Genomic DNA, 22,113 nt, shown 5'->3' with positions numbered 1-22,113 from the left:
CGCGCACTTGTCTGCGAGCTCGAAGAGCTCGGTGGTGCTTCGGACATCCTTGGTGGCTATCTTTTCGACCATCTTCTGGTCTCTAACCCCTCTGGAATGCTATGATCACAGACTCACCCGTGATCTTTGGATTGATATTCTGACATTCGGTGAAACACTAGATGTAGTCTCACAACGGCTCGCCATGCCGCTGCCTGACCTGATACAGGTCGTCCTCGACCCCTAGTCGGGCGTAGAATCTCTGCGTACTCCCTGTCGCTGAGGGAGCACAGGTTCCCTCCCACCGTGGGGCCCACTGCGAACCCTAGCGACCGTGACCTTCACCAGTCCTTGCGACGGATGAGGTGGTCATCGCCACAGTCTAGCGCCAGACGATCTCTACTAAGAGGGATAGGTTATGTAGTCATGGTGTTACTACCGAACCCTCTGATACTACCACCATCGGGTGGCTAAGAAGAACTCACGTAGTTTGTAGGTTCTGCGTGGGGTCATGGCCTTGTAGTCGAGCCGCTAATCATAGAGCGGTGAGACATCATGAGGGGGGAGCCCCCAGTGATCGTGTTTCGCGTGTGGCATGAGTGCCTTGAAGATGACGCCGTCAAGGTCTCAACCTCAGGCGGGCGCTCAATTGGGTTGCGTTGTAGTTGCTAGGGCAATATATGACCACCTCCATGCCTGACGCTAGACTAGTTTTCCTCTTGGCCTATGGCCAAGGGCTCACCTCCAGTTCGTGCGACACATGTGTCTCTATTGCCCTCGGCTGCATGGGACTCTATGCAAACTTCACGTTCGGTCTCAGGATCCTATGACTCCATCTTAGAGTCTCATGCTTAGAGCACACCGGGCTCGTATAGGTCGTCTCCCATGACAAAAACCTCGCGACGGTCGGGATCCTCAGAACGAGACTCTGTGACCATCATGGATCCTAGCATGGATAGCCCAACCATAGTCTCCAAATCTAAAGAAAACGCAAAAAACACGTCCCTACCTGGCGTGCCAACTGTCGGGGGATAATCATTAATAATGAATCTGGGGTGTACCGGAAGATGGGCGCGTTGATCTACGTTTCTTGGGGTTCGGATCTAATGGACTCAAAAACATGAGAATTTTATCCAGGTTCAGACCTCTTGTGGGATAATAACCCTACATCATGTGTATTTCCTTATGTATTGGATAAACTTATTACATAATATGTCTCGTGTCTCTTCTCGGACTCCCCTCCTCCCTTTATATAGCAGAAAAAGGAATATATACAAACATACCATACCAAACACCACAACAGATCTACCCCTGATGAAGCCAACTACCCCTAGCCCATCATGACATCGGATAGGCATACCCGCTTTACTCTGGTCATCCTGCACGTCCTATCCCATCACTAACGCCATCACGCTCACCGGCTAGGCTATCCTGTAGCATTAAATGCTACGGGATGAATCACTACTCTCTGGGAAGGAAAATACTCGAGTGGATGGTAAAAATACATCCTGACAGGTTAGGTGAATACTGTCCTGTGACCAGCAAAGGCTGGTCACCGGGTTTCCATTTATGATTAGGGGCTGGTCTCACGAGCTTCAACCTAGTCGCGCGATGAGTCCATTGTCTTGAAAATATCTATTATTGACTGACATTTGAAGGTGCAAGTCCGTCTTGAGGCACCCCTTATGCGCCCGATAAGAGGGAAAACCCCCACGGTGTCAGCGTGTGCTGTAGTCGCCATCGTTGCTGTAGTCGCCATCGTTATAGCTGTTGTCTTCTCCACGGAGTAGATGAGGTAGGGGAAGAGCTAGTAGCGAAGAGAGGGGTTGCCGGGGACAGCACTACGGCGTGGAGCTGGAAATTTGGAGATATAGGAGACGAGAAATCAAGCGATAAGGACACATGTATCTGGACCAGCCCACTACTTCATCGTCCAACGCCAGCCGCTCACTGACGTCTGATTTCTATCCAAGGACAGTAATGTGGTGCCTCGATGTAAGCTCAAATAGAGTACTCTAGATTTTCCATTTTGATAAACATGTAACATGTACAGTTATTGATTAAGGCTATGGTTGAAATTGCGGTGGCTTTTTAAAAATACTTATTTATTTCTTTTTGGATGTAGTATCTTTTTAAGATCTATAACAATAAAAGTCATACTAAAAATAACAAATAATTCTCTAACTAGATTGTGTAGCACAACAGTTATTTGAGCTCGTGATGCATTCAGGGAACATTTTGTCTCGTTTTCTCAGCTAGCTAAGCCAGTGCCTCGGGAGAGCCGAGCCTCTAGCTCGGTTTGTTTACACACCTATTCGGCTCACCTCTTCGTGGACATAGTTCATTCGTTCCTTCCATCGTTCAGCACACCCGCAGGCTCTCCACGGCCCTCCGCGCCGGACACGCCCCAATCAGATCCGGCCATCGTTCTGCCGCGACTCCACCTCCGTTACTTCTCCCTCCCCGTCCTCGTCGTCACCAACCCCCTGGACTGGTGCGGAGCGGAGATCCATCCGGATTTTGAGTTGATTTCTTCTTCTTTCGGTGGTAAGGGAACCCTAGCTTGGTCTAACGTTTGATTGTACTTCTTGTTATGCAGAATCTGTTCGTTCTTTCGGATAGACGCGCCGATCCATCCATTTTATTGCAAGTCTGTTTGCTGCGTGGTGGGTGTGGAGTGTTAACATCGGTTTATTTTTCGAATTTTTAGCCCCCATGCTCGAGTCTGCCCTTGGTTGGGATAGGGCGCGTTAATGATTCCATGGTTTGGTATGCCTAGTCTCCGCGTTTGGAGCCTTGGGATCTAAATTTATTGTTATGGAAGAAGTTCGCATTGCATTGTTGCATTCCATTTCGATTGAGTTTGCTGGAGCATCAACGGATTCGTTATCATTTTTTTTTTTACCGTGGAACATTGAATTTGAGAAAAAAATGTCATGTAGTATGGCATAAGTTCTATCCTTGTATACCTCTGTGAAAGAGCTAAAACGTGTTATTTCTAACTTGGTCTTCTTTATTCATTTGTGGTTAGAATATTCGTTTTCACACCATTGTGTTCAGTTTTAAAAGGCTAATTTGTATTTATGTTTTTTGGTGTATTTTGCAGCTGAAATAATTCTGGCCAAACCTAATAATGGCTATGATCGATGAGCCTCTGTACCCGATTGCTGTACTGATTGATGAACTGAAAAATGAAGATATTCAGTTACGTCTGAACTCCATCAGAAGACTTTCTACTATTGCCCGGGCACTTGGTGAAGAAAGAACAAGGAAAGAATTAATTCCCTTCCTTAGTGAAAACAATGATGATGAGGATGAGGTGCTTCTTGCAATGGCGGAAGAGTTGGGTGTGTTTATTCCTTATGTTGGAGGTGTAGAGCATGCGCATGTTTTGCTTCCCCCATTGGAAACTTTGTGTACTGTGGAGGAGACCTGCGTCAGAGATAAGGCAGTTGAGTCGTTGTGTCGAATTGGAGCACAGATGAAGGAAATTGATATTGTGGACTGGTTCGTCCCTGTTGTAAAGGTATGAAGAGTACGTTTATCATATAGATTCCTTGTTTTATTGCGAAATATGATCCAGATTACAGAAATTTAGGCTTCTGTGGTAGTTATATACATCCCTTTTTCTTAATAGAAATAGTGAAATACATGTATGAACTTGTTTTCATGTGCCACCATCTTTGTTGGTACTTCCTAACACTCATATGCCCATTGAACTTCCTTTACAAGTTTATAATTGTACATTCTCATTTAATAAATGGCTTCTAAAGTTTTTGTTGCAAATATGAACCACATGCACATGGTCACAGCTTATTCCAATATTAATTTGAAAAACTATTTGATTGCTTGTGAATTAGTTTTCACCTTATATGTGCGTTGAAATGTATTATACTATGTACTTTTTCTTACATTCTCATTTTCAATAATAATCATTACTAGTGCTTCATAGAACTGGGAGTATGGCTCAAACGAGCAATTAACCTTTTCTGTTTGTGAATGAACAACTACTATTTGATTACTAGTAAACAAGTATTTTACACAGTTACCTAATTCGTGGCTTGTTGGGTACACAATTCTGGTTTGCGGTGTGCCCCTTCGTAGAAATAAGGTTCACTAGGGGTATACCTGTTCGGTCTGCGAATCGGAAAATGGGTTCGTGAACCCAGTAGTTATGATTCGCTCAAGAAAATATATAGTAAAAGGTAAAGCAAACCTTCTTGGTACTGCATGTACAGAAGTAATCTGCTGCATAAAATCCCTAGACAATTGCATAAAAGAAATTAAAAAGAAAAAGAAAAAAGAGAGGAGAATCAGTGGACGGTTGGCCCAGCCCAAGCCTGCCAGCCCATTAGTGGCCTACTCTCCTGTGTTACATAACCACGGGTGCGGGTATCGGAGTCCGACTTGTGTCGGGGCGTCCGATTCGGCAAAAAATTCTGGGACACACCAAATACCACTTGGAATCCGACACAGGTGTCGGAATCCGACACGGGTGCACGAGTGTCCGACTCAGCAAAAAAAACGTTGGACACGCGTGTCCGGGTAACACAGCCTCTGTGCATGCCCGAAGCCTATGGAAGCCAAGCTGCTACACTCCCTGCCTTGATTATTCTCTTTGGCCCATCCTGTTTCTCCCCACCGCAGCATTGGTTTCTCCTTTTAGCGCCGCATCCGCTTGCCCCATGGTGAATCTTACTACGAACCAGTGGTGATAATATCGCATGTGAACCGCAAATTGATTCTTGCGATTGGAATCGCGGTTCGCTGGATGTTGCCGTGAATCCGGCAACTATGATTTTACACATGCCTTATTGGCGATCCTTTACCGTGAGTGTCTAACTACTGTTAGGATTTGCATGAGTTACTAAAGTCCTGTGGCCTATGGAAAAGAGTTCTCTTCGTTCAAAGTATAGATCTTTACTCTCCTTTGCACAATTGTATTACAGGAACAAAGAGGAATCATGTATCTTTTGGGTAATGCACTTACATTCTGCATTATTCTATAGTTTGTTTCTTCTGTTAATTAAACTAGACACACTTTGCTCAATTCAGAGGTTGGCGTCTGGTGAGTGGTTCACAGCTCGAGTATCGTCATGTGGCCTTTTTCACATCGCCTATCCTAGTGCATCTGAACCACTGAAGGCAGAATTAAGGACCATTTATGGCCAGTTATGCCAAGATGACATGCCTATGGTAAGAAGAGCTGCTGCATCAAATCTTGGAAAGTTTGCTGCAACAGTTGAACAGGGCAATTTGAAGACAGAAATCATGTCAATATTTGATGATTTAACTCAAGATGGTACATCCTACAGGCATTTCTACTACTATTGTTTTGTGTTATTTCATTATTTGTCATCCTCTTTACTTGAATAGTGAATGATTGAATTAGTTTTGGTGCATGCAGTGTAACTACCTTCATCTCCTATCTTTGAACTTTGTTTCCTTTTCCTCTTTTAGTAACTTCACAAGCATTAATCATATTTGATTATGCATGATATTCTGTACTGGAATGCTGCAAAAACTTTAATGTTCCATTCACATGCATTTATTTCTGCACTGGATATTCAAAGTATTTATATCTCTAGTTGTGAATATAACAGAACATCTTGTTGTCTTTTGCAATGTATTTGTTACCGTGATTAATTTTTCGAACACAAAGACATAAGTTTTAACCTTCACAGCTGTGCAACATTTTTATTTGTGTGGTTAATCTTGTTGGATCGTATTACCGTTTTCAACAACCATAAAAGGGTTATGGTAAAGTTGAACACTGAGTAGTAAGCTTCATTGCATTATTTGTAAAGTTGAGTGAAAGAGAGGTTGCTTCTATATATGAGCTAATTAATGTTTTTGTTGTTGGAAGTGTAGTAAGATTTGCCACTTTACTCCTTTGCTTTAAGCTGATGGGGTTTTGTTATCCTGAATGTTAGAGCAGATGAATACTTTTAGTCTTCTATTGCTTAATGTTATAATGTGCTTTAAAGTCTGTTTTATCACTTTTATCTTGAAAGTAAGAGCAGATACACAAGCATGTTTATGCATTTTTTTTTCATGTTATGATGGTTGGTCAATTCCTGATGCCACCTTAAAGCAGCTTTACTATTTGTTTTGCTTTTAGTAAATACAGTGTGACATCTTAGATATAGGCAAGGCGGATAAGCAATCTCTTGTTTCTAAGTGCTTGTAAAACCGTAATGTGCTAATTTCTGTTGAGTGTGCTCATATTGTTCTTTGTCCCTGGGAACCTTCTTGCGCAACCTTGTAATGATGGTTATTAATCTTCATGATCAGTGCTTGAGGTCTGAAACCTTTGAGAAATGCTTTGCTTTATGTTAGATCCTTCATCCTTGCAGCAAGCCATTTTGCTTATTTTTCAAATCCCTTTCCCTGTTGGAAATAAATTGGTGATATATTTGGATAATATCTTCCCATAAGACACTTCTGTATCAGAAATTAGTTCACATCAAACCCATCTGGTGTGCCTTCGATTAAGAAACTAATTATGACTTCTTTACTCAGACCAAGATTCGGTGCGACTATTGGCAGTTGAGGGTTGTGCTGCTCTTGGGAAGTTGTTAGAGCCCCAAGACTGTGCAACACATATTCTTCCAGTTATTGTAAATTTCTCTCAGGTACGTTTACCACTCTGGGTTACATAGCAAATGTTGCGAGAGAACAATTAAATTTGTTGGTATTCATTTGGTAAGATTGCTGCAGCACATGGTTACCCTTAGAACTATATCTAATCACCAATCTGATGTGATGATGTTTCATTGCAGTGCCACATAAATGGTTTGTATTACTCTTATACTTAAAATCTTTGATAGGATAAATCGTGGCGCGTGCGTTATATGGTGGCCAATCAATTGTATGAGCTCTGTGAAGCTGTTGGTCCTGAGCCTACAAGGTATTATGTATTTATGTGCATGTATTATAGTGTCAGAAATGGTATTATGACAAACTATAAGTGCTCTATATGTGTAAAAATTAATCAATCCATGTAACTTTTTACCAACGAGGTCTTTGCTTCTGGTAATAGGGCTGATCTGGTACCTGCATATGTTCGCCTTCTTCGTGATAACGAAGCTGAAGTGCGAATTGCAGCTGCTGGAAAAGTTACAAAATTTTGCAGGATATTAAGCCCACAACTCGCTATCCAACATATTCTCCCATGTGTCAAGGTGTATTTGTGTTGCATGCATTCTATTCGAGTTCCGTACTGTTCATTTTCAGGTTATTAACTTCTGCTGATTGTACTTGTAGGAATTATCATCAGATTCATCGCAGCATGTCCGTTCAGCATTGGCTTCAGTTATTATGGGGATGGCCCCTGTATTGGGAAAGGTGTGAGTTATATCAGTGAACAGATGTATTGTTTTGACAAAGAGCTGCACTTCAGTTATCTATCAACGATTTCTCATTGCTTTGTTAGCTGCAATTTTGTTTATGGGGTTTTGTGGAAGGAACAGAGCAAGACATTTGTCCCTGTGGCTGTATCGTGATCTGTGTTACTACTCTTAAGTTGATGTTGAATTTTTAAATTGGTCCTTTTGTGAGTGCACATTTCAACTTTATTGGATTATTCTCCTAGGTGTACCAGTAACTCTGAATCCACACATTACTGACCTATCATCAGGAACGGCATGTTTTTTGTAGGAAACTTATGTTTGTGTGAAAAGTGTGTGTTGTTTTTGCATATTTTCGTTTAATATCCAGCCATGCTAGTCAATTAAAAAAAAATGAAATTTACCATTTCTCTTAATTTACTAATATCATATCTGGATCCTTCTATTTCATTAAGATATTCAGATAGTACTGCTAATTGTTTGTTGGTATTGTTCTGATACTGCTGATCATTTATTCATTTTATTGACTAGTTTTTGTTGGTATTTGTAGAATATTTTGAATGTTGATTTATGTGTGCGCTGATGGTGTTGACTAATTCCAGTTTTGATTTGTCACAGGATGCCACGATTGAGCAACTTCTTCCAATTTTTCTCTCTTTGCTGAAGGATGAGTTTCCTGATGTTCGACTCAACATAATAAGCAAACTTGATCAAGTTAATCAGGTTGGTGCCTTGCTACTGCTTTGAGCTATGTAATTAAAATATAAAGCTAGCCAGTTTTTTCTGCTTCGTCCATGAGTAGTAGCACTTGCATTTTACTTGGTTTTCATTTGGAGTGGCCTTGATCAGGGTTAAGATTCTAACTAGAAGATTGTGTATCTGGCTAATTATTGGCATGAACCAACAAACACATGGATACATTAAAAACTTAAAAACTTAAATATCACAAATTAGATGTGAATGGTAACAAGCTGATTAGTGCTTGATTTCTAGGAAATTTTTGCAGCAATTAGCACTTTTCTTTTAAGGAATACAGCAGATGTGAAAATAAGGTGCGTGATTCTTGGTTTGTACTGAAATAACTTATTGTTTGAGAATGCTCTATCGTGATTATAGCATTCCATCTGGATAGCTCTTATTTTCTAAAATTGTTCTAGAATATTTTACCCTTGTGTTTTATATGTTGGCTTGCTTTGAATTGTCACAACATCCACACTATCTTTGGATAGCATGCTTTCAATTTTGCAACATGTGAGTAATGTGGCAGTAGGCTTGCTTAAGTAACAATTGCTTGTTTGCAACTGTTGTGCACTGCCACACTCTTGTTTCTTGCCTTGGTCCGCTGATGTTCTGTAGCAGCACTGTTGGCATCATGGTCTTAGTCATGCAGTACCATTCACTGGGTCTGGCAGCACAGCAAGAGGTCAAAACTAGAAATAGGAATAATTAGTTGCTCTGTTAGTTGGCCTTATTTACTTACTGAATAAGTCTATTTTGTCCTCTTGAACTTCAATAGGTCCACTTAACCCCCTGAGCTCCAAATTGGGTACCCTAACCCCTATGCTTTTAAAACTTTAGCAAGTAACACCTTCAAGGTGATTTTGCTGCCGTAGCCTGTGATATGTAGTGGTTTTGCAACATAGGGGATGACATGGAGCTTTGCAAGCATAAAACTCTCTAGCTGATATGTAGTGGTTTTGCAACATAGGGGATGACATGGAGCTTTGCAAGCATAAAACTCTCTAGCCCTTCTCTGCACTTACTGATGCCACCTCGGGATCATTTCTGGACACCTGCTGTTGCGCCACTGTCAGCTACCACCGTCCATCCATGTCATCGTCGTAGGCCAAGCCTAGCTGCTGAGATCAGCCTCCTTGTGAGGCAAGCCAGATTGGATCCTAACCAGTGAGATCCACTTGTTCCCATTATCATCCAATCCCTTGGCAACTTGGTTCAAAAGCATGATGTGGCGTCGGTGACTAGCTCAATGAGGTCACTGATCCTAGCCTCGAGCTGCGATGGCATGGAGGTGGCATGTGGCAACGACTACCTTATTTAGGAGCAGTCCATCTGGACAAACCTCCATAATGATCCAGTTCAAAGATTCTAGCAGGCTGTCCACCTCTGATTGTATGTGATTATAAACAACAATGTTCGGCTACACTGCTTCCATTGCATCGAGTTTTTTAGAGCCACTTCACCTTTTTTAGAGGGAGATTGGGAAAGTGAGAGATCGAAATTAGAGATAAGATGTGACTTGGACTGCCATCTGTGATGTTAAGTGTCCAGGTGAAGTGGCAGCTAGCGTTTATCTCTACATGACATGTTGATGAAGCTACTCTCACAAACCATCTTAGGGTGTTAATAACCTGGTTTGGAAACTCAAGGTGTCAAATATTGGTTTTGTAGTTCAGGAGGGGCTAAGTTTTTTTGCCAAAGTTTGAGGGGGGGTAAAATGGACTTATTCCTTTTTTTATAGAAGTATTCTATGTATTATTTAGGTTTCCTTAAGTTTAGAGATTGCTTGTAGGGTTCTGAACCAAGGTGTCTCTGGATATAATCCATAATTCACTATCAATCAAGCAAGAATTATCAATGACAAATTAGCATCCTTCCTCAACCCAAAAGCTCTTTCATCTTTTAGTATATAGCCTATCCAACCTTTCCAATACCTAATCGGCTAATCCACTTCAAGATACGTTGTTTGGCGTCTTCTGTACTGTAATTATCCTGTTGTGAAATGTGAACTAAGGTTCATAACACCTGCCCTAAACCTTCATTTTGCTGATCGCCAACCATGTCTTTTGTACTGTAGCTTATGTATATCAAACTATTAAATGAGTTGATACCAAATGCTAAGCTTTGTGCTGAACATCCCATCTTCATGAGTTGACTGTTGACCAGCATTGACTACTTGGTTAACAATAATACTGCACCCTGTGCTGTAAGTAGTGGAACAAGTTGCAGTACTCTGCTTGAATAGCATATGTTATGAATTTGAGTTACAGGAACTACATCCTCCATATAATGAAGTAGGCATTGTAGCAAATGATTTTGGCTAACGAACCAGTCAGATCAACATGGTTGAATCAAACTAGTGCAGGCTTTTGTTTGTTATATTCAAGCTGCTTCCTGGTTCTCTTGTTCATTCATTTCAAATTCGAAGCTGCATTGATATTTCATAAGCTCTCTCCTGCAAATTGTTAGGTTATCGGAATCGACTTGCTATCGCAATCACTTCTACCAGCTATTGTAGAACTTGCAGAGGATAGGCACTGGAGAGTTCGGCTTGCCATAATTGAGTACATACCTTTGTTGGCAAGTCAGTTAGGTGTTGGATTTTTTGATGACAAGTTAGGGGCACTTTGCATGCAGTGGTTGGAAGATAAGGTATAGATTTTTTTTTTCATTAATCATGCACAAATATGCCATGTATATTCTTATGATTAGCTAGTCTATAAATTTGATGCTTTGATTTGATCTGATGTAATGTGACTAAATTTTATTGGCATTTCCTTCCAGGTTTTCTCAATCAGAGATGCTGCTGCCAACAACTTGAAGCGTTTGGCCGAAGAATTCGGCCCTGACTGGGCAATGCAGCATATAATCCCTCAGGTTCAAGTTAATGCTAATCTTTTATGCAATGGTTACAAGGGAGCCTCGTTTTTTGCCCCTTCCCATCCTCTGCTCGTGTAGAAGTCTAGGGAAATGTTCCAGGGGACAGGGGTTACATCTACCAAGTGGCAAAGCCTGAAGCCGATATAAGATAGAGATACAAAAAAAAAGTCAAATTGTGCTGAATAAAACTGTAAATAATACTATTGTTTTAAAGTCTAAGCTCACAACACGCGTAGATCAATTAAGTTACTAACACAAAAAAATAAGTTGATGACATTGGACCTTACACACCACAATTAGGCAACATCTTTTATATCATTGAAGCTTGGTAGATTGGAAATATTGCAGTAATACTTACTCTTAATTTCCTCAATGGTAGATTAAATAGAGCCTTATAATTCCTTCTTTTTTGTATTATAGGTTCTGGAGAAGATAAACAACCCACATTATCTGTATCGAATGACCACTTTGCAAGCTATTTCTTTGCTGGCCCCCATCATGGGTGCTGACATTACATGCCAACAGCTGCTCCCTGTTGTCATCGCTTCCTCAAAGGACAGGTGAGTTCCAAATAGCAAATACGTGAGAGAACCATAATCTCTGCAAGGTCTTAATTGATATAAGCTTTAATACTAGGGTGCCAAACATTAAATTCAATGTCGCCAAAGTTCTGCAGTCACTCGTACCCATCCTTGATCAATCTGTAAGTTTCAACCGCCCACTTCTCTTGCTGTGATCCTATATTCTTTATCATTGGGCTTTTCGCTGATTTCATGAAATGCTCGTTTGCAGGTTGTGGAGAAGGCAGTGAAACCATGCCTTGTTGAGCTCGGTGAGGACCCAGATGTAGATGTAAGGTACTATGCAAACCAGGCCCTTCAGGCATGTGACCAAATGATGATTTCAAGCTAACTAGCCTTTGTCCTGTATGTAAATGATTCCCCGTAGTCCATTTTTTTAATACTTTAAAGTGCTCTTTAGTCTTGATAGTTTATTCTAGCTCCAATGACCTTGACATCAATAATTTACAGTTTGTGTTAAATATGTAGTTTTTTGGTTTAGGTTTTGTTAAGTTGTTGGATTTAATCGACTTTGGGGGAATTAGTTTTTGTATACTGGACATTATGTGCGATTGAACTTTGTTACTGTCTTGTCTTGTTACATATTGGTCACTTTTGATAACTGTGATTTAACAAGCGTGCAACCACGGTTTAGAAAACACTCCTTAGCATGGTTAAGCAACATGTTTTGGCGGAAATTAAGTATGTAGTTTGCGCAATTTGAGAGGCAAATTGTTAAAAGGCCGTATGATAAGTCATGCCATGTTCAATGGTGTCCTTCCCGAGTCCATGCGCAAGCGAAATAGATTTAGACAAGTAGGTGGCTTGATAGCTGCTCCGGGCCTGCAAGCGAAATAGGTAATCAGAGAGCACATGCGTTTGATCATTAGCCGTCTCGGTTATCGTCTCTTTAGTGAAAACAAATGGTCGAACCAAATTTCAAAGAATATTATTCGGTCCCGTGCTTACATGAAGGCAAATGTTAGCCTTGTCTCATGACAAGATGCCTGAGGTAGAACGATCTCTTTTGTTTAGAGCGTCGCGGTCAGGCTGAAAAACAGTAATGGACATCCTTTATGTTCTCCCTTAATTTTAGTGAAAAACGAGCTCGCGTATAGGCTCTCCAGCATCCTGTCCGTAAAAAAGCACCTGGTTAGCAAGTTCCCTCACGGCACTTCACTTTCATCACGAGGTAGGGCCCTTTATAATTTTGGAACGGGAATTCTTTCTTCTTTCTATCAGCCGTAGTTCTCTCATGGCACGCGATTGCCACGCAAGAATTATGCCAAATATTCTCATTGTAAACTCGCTGCTACCCATGGATGGCATTGTAGCAAAATCCAATCCTTTTTCTATAGCTGTTGATAGTGGATACCGTTATAGAATTTACTTTTTTAATATATATCTTATAGCAATAAGGTTCCTAGGACTACTTCAAGGTCAGTTGCACGCGATTGCCACTAAGCGCCTAGACTTCGAAGTCATGTTGTTGAGTCCTTCAATTGCCAAAGAGAAATGGTATACGTACTAAAAATAGTTCACGAACTGATTAGAAACGGCTCTCCATGGACGTGAAGAAAGGACCTCAACAACGTCCGGCTGGTTAGCACTAACGACGTTAATTACGTGACTTTCCCATGAGCCTTACGTGTACCATCGCTCATTGCCAAATCTGTCATCCATTCGGTATACTAAACAGTGCAATTTAACGACAGTGAGTGTTGCCGTAGGTACAACTCATTTATAACCAGTAAATCGAAAACAGTGAATTTAATGATGGTGAGTGCTGTTATAAGTACAATTCATTTGTATAACTCTTTTACAATTAGCAAATCAAACGACTAAGCCCTGTTTGGTTATACTTTTGTTCGACTTCTCAGCCCTAGAAGCCGGAAGCCCAATGAAATGGGCTGCTTTTGGAAGCAACTTATCAAAAGCGAGAAGCTCCATTGAACTGCCAAAAGCCAGAAGCGAGAAGCATGTTTCGGTGGGCTTCTTTGGCTTTTGCAGGTGCTAGAAATGAGAGTGGACACCGAGTTGAGAGGTATTTACCCGCAATTGCCATCATATATACATGTTGCTGTCCCCCCTCCCTCCCTCCCTCCCATCTGACCTCGTGACCAAGCTATTGGTGGGCGAAACCTCCTCTGGTGATTAGGGTTTCACCAGAGGAGGCCCGTCGCCCCCGTCGCCACGGCCGCCCGTCAACGACTCCCACTGCCGACTTGTCGCTCCTGCTGCTAGGGCTGCCCATCTTCGCCGCCCGTCGATCCTACCGCCAGGGCCACCCACCCATTGACGCCACCCATCATTCCTGCCACCAGGGCCACCCATTGACGCCTCTCGTCGATTCCACCACTAGGACCACCCATTGACGCCGCTAGTTGATCCAGCCGCCCATCAATCCCGTCGCAGCCTGTCTCTTCTCCTTCTCGAGGTGCAACATTATTCCTCACTGTTTTTGCATTGATTTGGCCGAATGAACTGCTAGATTATAGGGCTACCTTCTGTACTAGTTGTGTTCCACCAATGAACTGCTTTGGCCGAATTATGGTCCTAGATTTGAAGGAAAAAGATTCATACTTGTTGTTTCCTGTGCTTCAGTATCTGAACTAACAATTTAGCTGTCCTCCTTTTGATACAAACCATTGTAAGGAAAAATCCTATGGATAGTATTGCTAATGTAGTGTGCTACCTTCTGTACTAGTTGTGTTCCACCAATGAACTGCTTTGGCCGAATTATGGTCCTAGATTTGAAGGAAAAAGATTCATACTTATTGTTACCTGTGCTTCAGTATCTGAACTAACAATTTAGCTGTCCTCCTTTTGATACAAACCATTGCAAGGAAAAATCCTATGGATAGTATTGCTAATGTAGTGGTGCTGTGTGTAGTGTGCTTTTGATACAAACCATTGCTCTGCAAAATCTTTTCATTGGTGGTGGTGTGTGCTGTGCTCCAAAAACTGCAACATGAAAGCAATTCAAATTTGCATAAGCTTTTCATTATGAATAGATATCAGTAGTTGCATTAATGGTGATCTTTTTGAGGTAAAGACATTAGATCAGCACCTGATGTTATAAACTTAACCTTATTTGTAGTTTGTATTACATGCCATCTGAATTGAGCAATCCTCCCATCAGCTTCGGTGAACGCTATCCTTGTTAATTTGAAGATGTGCTATACAAGCGTATTCATGCTTTTGGGCTTCCACATGACTTGTTCAATATATTTTGGTTTTGCCCTTTTCTCTTGTTTGGTTTCATGGTCCCTCCGAGGTTGCAAACAAACATGATCCAAACTGCACTACATCTGATTGTAGGAACCTTATATGAAATCCCAGTTACAATAATTTTGTTCTTAGTGTGATCTTTTGAATATTTAGCAAGCTTCATAAGACCTATCTTTAAATAACTCACTTCAGTATATGGTTTTATCTTTCCTTTAGTGTAATATTATGAAATGACATCAGTAGTTGCTCCATAATACTACCAAATTATGTCTTTCTGTTGCTATATTTCATGGATGATCTCTTTTTGTACAAACTGCATTCTTTAAAAAATTAATTTCTTGTACCAAGATTCAATGGCTGAGAAGGCAAAATACGTAGCCAATTGGGATCCCCAGGTCACAACAATCTTTTGCAAAATTTGTGTTGAGGAGATCGAAGCTGGTAATAAACCTCTTGGAGGGTTATCTGCCAAAGGGCACCAAAACTTGGCTGAGAAGTTTATAGCTCAGACGGGGAGGCTTTACAATCAAAAGCAATTCAAAAACCGTTGATACAACCTGAAATCATTGTACAACTTTTGGTTGTCCCTTCTACAAAATGCTAGACTTGGGTGGAATGCTAAATTGGGAACTGTAATAGCATCTGATAAGTTTTGGGAAGATAACACACATGTACTTCAATGGTGTATGTGCAATTCATTTGTGCGTGTCTATTTCAATTATATGTGATATTGAAATAATTTGTTCCTATGTTTTGTAGAATAATAAAGAGAAGAAGGCTATTCGTTATGATCCACCTAATAATCTGATGAAGCTTGAGATCATGTTTGATAGGAGCAAAGTTTTAGGACTCTCTACATGCACTTCGGGTGGACAAGTTGGAACCAACCATATTAATTTGGATGGTGAGGAGGAACACAACTTGGAGGAAGCCACTAAAAGCAAGGAGCATGTTGTTAAGGGATTAAAGAGGAAGGGAAAATCTTCTAGCCCGAACAAGAAAGGGAAGAATCCTATGGTTAGAGTCATGTCATGCATGGTGGAGGATATTATCAGCTCTAATCCTATAACCTCAAAGGCCTTGCAAGGTGACTTTATTGTTGACTCCATAAAGGAAGTGATGGATTTACCTGAACAGTCTGGAGCTGTTGAAGGAAGTGATAAGAATTTCATGGCTACAAAGCTTTTTGTTAAAGCTAAAAATCGTGCAAGTTTTTTGACTTTTAAGACCAATAAAGGGAGGCTCAATTGACTCAAGAGAAACTACGAAGAACACAAGAAGTAATGCTATCCTAACTACCAAATATTTGTTGCTTTAGGAGTATAACTTTTATTTCACCAATAATTGTTGCTTAGAACCATTATGCTAGAACATAATTTGAGTTTGTTATGGTTTGGTGGTATGAACCTTCAATTATATTGTATGAACCTTATGTTTTATTATTATCTTTGTAGTATAAACTTTTAGTAATATTATACGAACCTTCTGTTTTGTTGTTACCTTTATTGTATGAACCTTCCATTTTGTTTTCTTGTAGATGAGTTCAAGTGATAATTGAAATGGAAGTGGTGATGATAGTAGTGATGATTTATATGCTACAAACTTGGATATTGCATTGAGCCGCCAGAGACAGATGACAGCAATGCTACATGAATCAGCACTTTTTGGTACGTACTATCGTGAAAATTTCTGGAACAAATCACCCTATAGAGAATCGGATGTATCAGGTTATGATTGGGTCATTAGAACTTTGAATAATCCCAACTATTGCTACAAAATGTTTAGGATTACAAGACTAGTTTTTGATAGTTTGTATGACACGGTGGCAAACTATGGTTTACAATAAACTAGTGCTACAAATTCTATTGAATTCTTAGGAATGTTTTTATGAACTCTTGGTGGTCCACAATCTTTTAGTCAAGTTGAAAATCGGTTTGAGAGGTCCACATAGACTATCAGTAGAAAATTCACACATGTCTTGGATTGTGTTAATCATCTTGCTGTGGGCATTATTCAACCAAGAGACCCAGAGTTCAGACAAGTACATCCAAGACTTGAAGATTTTCATTTTTCACCTCACTTTAATGGTTGCATAGGAGCTATAGGTGGTACTCATATTCCTGTTATCATGCCTTCATCAGAAGCATTTGCACATGTTGAACGATATAGATATACTACACATAATGTTTTGGCTATTTGTGTCTTCGACATGAGATTCACTTTTGTTGTGGCTGGATAGCCAGGTTCGGTGTATGACACAAGGGAGTTTAATGACGCCTTTAACAAATATGTGGATAAGTTTTCATTCCCTCCAAAAGATACTAATTCGTTCAATATGTTTCATGTTAACCAAAGTATTTCTAACAATCTCTCTATTTTTAACGCTTCATGTTTTATGTGTAGGAAAGTATTATCTTGTGGATTCAGACTATCCTAATTGGAAGGGTTTTCTATCTCCATACAAAGGGGAGAAATATCATTTACCTTAACTTCCACAGGGCCAGGTCCAAGGGGTAAAAAATAAGTGTTCAACCATTTGCATTCATCACTTCACAATGAAGTGAAGAATATTATTAACGTTGCCAAGTTATCCAAAAAGCAAGCAATCAAAGATTATTATGGCGTGCATATCTCTTCAAAACTTTATTCGAGATAATACTTTGAGAGATAATATGTTTGAGAGATGTGATGAAGATGAAGACTACATGCCCAATGATCATGAAGCATCATCGTCTCAACCTAGTTCACTGGACATGAAGAGAGCAATATGAATACTTTTCATGATAGTATTGCTAATGCTTTGATATCAATGAGAGAATAGGCAACATGTAATATTCCTTTTCATCCTTTTGTAATTCTCTAATCAATGGAATCATCGCATTCTATTTTGGTACACATATGGTTCCAAAAATTAAGATATATTGTTGCTTAATTATTTACATTTTCAAAACAATTAAATCAATCAATAATACAGTCAGTAAATATTAATAACATTCACTAAAATAGTTTAAAAAAATAAATATATCACTCCATACAGCTAGCGGTATTACAGGCAATGTACATTTTATTCATCTCAAAAACCATCAGCCAGACAGGATAAACAAATGACCTATCAACTTCTCCAAAACCATTAGCTAGAAGCAGCTTCTCAGAGCTATTAGCCAGAAGCAGCTTTTAGAAAAAGCTTACTCCAACCAAACATGCTTTAAAAGTATTAAGTGGTAGCTCACTTATAAATCAAAAGGTCGAAAACTTCCAATTGTAATATAGTTGTACAAAAAGGTTATACATGAAATATTTCACTTAATAATGTGCTGGATATAACTCCGTTTGCTTGTCATTTGAAGGAAACTAGCATGAGGGTTTTGATGTAGTAGATTTTAAAGAATCTTCGTGCGACCTGAGGGATGACAGTGCAGTGTTCTCTTGGAGTGAGTAAAGAAAATGGTAAGTCAAAATCCAGGTAAAGCAGCACATGATATCATAGTAGCAGCTAAAGTGACTAAATCACATAGGCATCATTCCCTTTACAATCTAAAGAAGCAAAGCCACCACATGCGAAGGTCTACTTTTCACCCTTGCAACTTCTCCATGTGGGTTCAAAGATGATATGTCGCGTGTGACTCCAAAAGCTCAAACATGGACATATTGGAAGCAAAAGGAAGAGTAGAACTCTAAACTCGATGACGCCTTATATCATATATATAAACACACTCCCCAATTCCATTGACCACTATCATTACAAAATGATCACCACAACGGCACAACCCAATAAACAAAATTCAAAGAGCTACATCACACACACCTCTAAGTTTTCTTCTTTCGTTTTTTCCCCATCGAATGCGGTAATCAATATAAAAATAAAGTAAACAGAGCCCTTCTTATTTTCTGCACCAACAAGGGACACGAATTGGACCAAAGAAAAGAAGACAGGGTTCCAATAAATTAAAGCACAAAACATACAGCGCACACCTTAGGCCGCCAACGCCAATGCGGCCGCCACTGTCGCCGCGGCGGTCACCCATCGGGCGAGTAGGGGTGGCGCGGCACCGTTCTTGTCCGCGGCATCATCAGCTGGGGCGTCGTCGGGCGAGTCTGCCGCGGAGTCGTCGTCCGAGGGCGAGGCGGCCGCGGACGTGGGCTTCTTTTTGGTCTTCTTCTTGGGCCCCTCGGGCGCGGGCGCCGGCGCAAGTTCCTTGGTAACCTTGAACAGCTCCTTGGGCTGCAGGAACTTGGAGACGGCGTAGACGGCGAGCGGGTCGTCGTCCCTAACGGTGGCCTGGATGGAGGAGGTGGTGACCTTGGTGTCCAGCGTGACGGTGTCGGCTTCGCTCTGCACGTCGTAGGTGTAATCCTTCTTGGCGGCACTGGTGGTGGCGAGCGTGATTACCTTGCCGTTGTTGGACTTGAGCAGCTGGAGGGAGTAGTAGTCTGGCACGGTGTGGTAGAGGAGGATGGCCGTCTTGGCCTTGGCCGTGAGGTTCTTGAACTTGGGCATGAAGGAGGCCACGGCGGTGTCGACGGGGCAGAAGATCGTGAGTGCGGTGTCCTTGGTGGCGTTGATGTTGCTGAAGGCGTTGGCATCGGCGGCGAGGAGGCCGGCGAAGCTCTTGCAGTACTTCTTGGAGAGGAGGTCGGTGAGGTTGACGGGCGCCGGCGGGGCCACGGGCGCCTCGGCCTCCGGGGAGGACAGCACCTTGCTGACGTGGAGCACCGCATAGTCGAAGCGTTTTGCGTAGATGTCCCCGACGAAGGTGGACGGCGTCGCGCTATCGGTTGCGCCGTCGGCGATAAACGTCACTTTGCCGCCGCGGTGTTGCGTTATGTTGACGTACCCGTTCATGTCGGTGGCAGCCCCGGATTGCTGCACATCAAATAGCATTTTAGTTACTAAAATATTAATTCACTTGAGTGACTGAAAAAGTAATTAGTCTGCTTGCCAATTTCACATTATATGGAGTATTTAACATCTGTCACACAGTCAAATGGTAATAAGGTATATATGACAGAAGACTAGACAGTGCTAATGCTTTAATTACCCAGCTTATTTTTCACCTTTTCCCAAGACATATTCCTAGAGCAGTCTAAATTCACTACTACTGCTGCCGCTACTAGTTGTACATTATAAACTTGTATGGATAGAAAACATTAAATAATGCACGGTCCAATTCAGCTCACCGACTTCATGCCTTCACTAGTAACCGCGCACAGCACGTGTTTACAAATAAGCAATCTATAATAATGTACTAGGAGCCTAAATTGTGTAAGTATATCCATGGAAATCCATTCAATGCTGAATTTCCAAGTACAAGGATTCCGAACCTACCGAACTAAAATTACACAGCACGCACTTGTACATTTCCTCCCAAAAAATTTTTATTAAGAGTTGTGCCGTCTAATATGAGTCATTTCTTCTTTAAAAGAGAAATAGATGCATATTATCATGGACAATTTGAGTGTTGACTCCTCAGAGTGGCAACAGTAGATCCACTGGGTGCATCCAAGTTCTAAACAAAGTGATTAGTCAATGGTTTAGACAAGGGTTAGGAAGGAATTGTTTACACTAAATGGAACTGGTTCGACATCAGAGGACAGTTGTTACTGACATGTGGGCCTCTCACACCTGCACCCATATGTCAGCCCTCTGACGTTACGTCAACCGAGCCCAGTGGACGCTAAACACGCCAAGATCTTGCTTGGGGATTTCAAATGGCCCAGCAGTCGAGGGCAAAATATAATGGGTTTAAAAGTCACTACTGGCTTATGGTTGCACCAATATATTTTTGGAAAAAACAAAACATATGGTTTCAGCAACAGATTGCAGGAACCGAACGTGTGGACAGCATCATAATCACATAAGTTAATATACTAATTATAGTGAGAAGATAGGCCAACATGTGCATGTGCGTGGCCCCTACTTCAAAAGCAACTTGTGTCAATACTTAGATGAAACCTATAGTAAATGAATTATGAGAATTATTTTCTAAGATGACTATTTTTGGACAATAGCACTATTTCACTGCCCCTTTACCTTTTGGCCAAGTGGGCGTGCTTGTGTCATGCAGTTATTCCCAATAATAAAGCAGCAGCTTCATAACAGGCTCAGCAAGCAAGCAGCTTTTACACACGGCAGAGAGCAATTCGTCAAAATTGTTAAAAAAAAGTGGAATAACCTGTTAAATAACTCTCAGTTTATGGGCACATAATGGTTCAAAAATAGTCATCCCATAAGAAAAATCTGAATACTAAATATTCAGTAATTTCCCATAAGAAATGCGGACAAATTAAGCTTTCTAGGATAAGAAGATGCAAAAAGATTTCGTTTGTAGAGCAGATGGAAACAGTTGAAGCTAACTTGCAACAAACTAGAGCTTCAAACAAACGGTATAATGATGCTTCAGGTAGATCTAGCAAACTGAAAAGCACGGTGGATAGGATTCACCGACAGGTGGGCCCGATCAAACCTGGCCAACCTGTTGGCTTCTTCTAAGGCTGGAGAGCGAGCAGATGCAGGGGACAAGCGCGCGGTACCTGGAACATGGTGGATGCGGCCGTGGCGCCGTGTGAGAGCTGCTTGAGCTTCTTAGCGTCGAAGTAGTCGACAATGATGTGCATCTCGAGGATGTGGCGGAGCGTCCCCAGCGAGTAGTGGCCGCTGGTGAGGTCGCCCATGTCGCCGTTGGCCACGGCCAGCACGGTGATGGTCCGGCGCCGGTTGATGTCGCCGGCCAGCCGCGTCTGCGTCAGCAGCTTGTTGAACTGAGAGTACTCCGGGTGCTCCGCCAGGACCTTGGTGATGTTGAACGCCTCCGACGCCACCACCGACACGGCCAGCACCACAGCCACCACGGCCAACCGCCGCATCAATTCCATTCTAGCTAGCTTGCTACTGTCCTCGGCGGCGGCGAGTTTGCCTCTTTCTTAGCTCCAGGCTAGTGGAGGGGAGTGAGCACTAATGGAGCGATGCTCGGGAGGTGGACGGTGGGGTAATGTAATGCCTGGCCGTGTACAGCGAGATCCTGGCTGGGGAACTGTGTATAAGCGCCCTTCGGGTTTCAGGATAATTACGGGAATGCCATTTCGGTTTTTGTTAGTGACATTGACGGGGTTTACCGTAGAAACCGAAACAAATTGACAGTATTTTATAATTTTTTATAATTCACTTATTAGATTATGTGAATACAAGAAGCTAATTTATCTTAGCTTTATAGATTGTAAAAGTTCATTTTAATAAATTGCGTATTAAAATATTTTAGAATTCATAATTTAAAAGTTTTTCACAATTTAATTTTTTACAATCCAACTCTTTTAAATCTATAATTTAATTTTTTTCATAATTTAATATTTTATAATCCACTTTTTACTATCTATAATAT

The 22,113-nt window shown here is 41.3% G+C and overlaps 2 protein-coding genes across 2 annotated transcripts; one reads left to right on the top strand and one right to left on the bottom strand.

The window, feature by feature from the left end:
• Positions 1-2,267: 2,267 nt before the first annotated feature.
• LOC133895395 (serine/threonine-protein phosphatase 2A 65 kDa regulatory subunit A beta isoform-like) lies at positions 2,268-12,107 on the top strand. Its single transcript, XM_062335689.1, has 13 exons — positions 2,268-2,526; positions 3,086-3,505; positions 5,035-5,281; positions 6,502-6,614; positions 6,810-6,889; positions 7,022-7,163; positions 7,246-7,326; positions 7,947-8,051; positions 10,536-10,718; positions 10,851-10,943; positions 11,367-11,506; positions 11,583-11,649; positions 11,739-12,107. The coding sequence occupies exons 2-13, from the start codon at positions 3,113-3,115 to the stop codon at positions 11,856-11,858; spliced, it is 1,764 nt and encodes a 587-aa protein (XP_062191673.1). The 5' UTR covers positions 2,268-2,526; positions 3,086-3,112; the 3' UTR covers positions 11,859-12,107.
• A 6,331-nt stretch (positions 12,108-18,438) lies between these two features.
• LOC133895726 (fasciclin-like arabinogalactan protein 2) lies at positions 18,439-21,709 on the bottom strand. The gene is made up of 2 exons (XM_062336221.1): positions 21,269-21,709; positions 18,439-19,601 (listed from the first exon to the last, which is right to left on the bottom strand). The coding sequence occupies exons 1-2, from the start codon at positions 21,608-21,610 to the stop codon at positions 18,711-18,713; spliced, it is 1,233 nt and encodes a 410-aa protein (XP_062192205.1). The 5' UTR covers positions 21,611-21,709; the 3' UTR covers positions 18,439-18,710.
• Positions 21,710-22,113: the final 404 nt, after the last annotated feature.

The sequence above is a fragment of the Phragmites australis genome, chromosome 16 (assembly GCF_958298935.1).
Source record: "Phragmites australis chromosome 16, lpPhrAust1.1, whole genome shotgun sequence".
NCBI lineage: Eukaryota > Viridiplantae > Streptophyta > Magnoliopsida > Poales > Poaceae > Phragmites > Phragmites australis.
The sequence above is the reverse complement of the archived record's forward strand: the minus strand, read 5'-3'. Positions and strand labels throughout refer to the sequence as shown.

What these genes read in the sequence shown, in the direction of transcription:
- LOC133895726 (XM_062336221.1), bottom strand. Translation starts at nt 21,610, where the DNA reads ATGGAATTGATGCGGCGGTTGGCCGTGGTGGCTGTGGTGCTGGCCGTG. An exon ending in CCGCATCCACCATGTTCCAG is followed by an intron (nt 19,602 to 21,268) that starts GTACCGCGCGCT and finishes TTTGATGTGCAG; the next exon opens with CAATCCGGGGCTGCCACCGA.
- LOC133895395 (XM_062335689.1), top strand. Translation starts at nt 3,113, where the DNA reads ATGGCTATGATCGATGAGCCTCTGTACCCGATTGCTGTACTGATTGAT. An exon ending in TGATGATTTAACTCAAGATG is followed by an intron (nt 5,282 to 6,501) that starts GTACATCCTACA and finishes TTCTTTACTCAG; the next exon opens with ACCAAGATTCGGTGCGACTA. An exon ending in TGGCCCCTGTATTGGGAAAG is followed by an intron (nt 7,327 to 7,946) that starts GTGTGAGTTATA and finishes GATTTGTCACAG; the next exon opens with GATGCCACGATTGAGCAACT.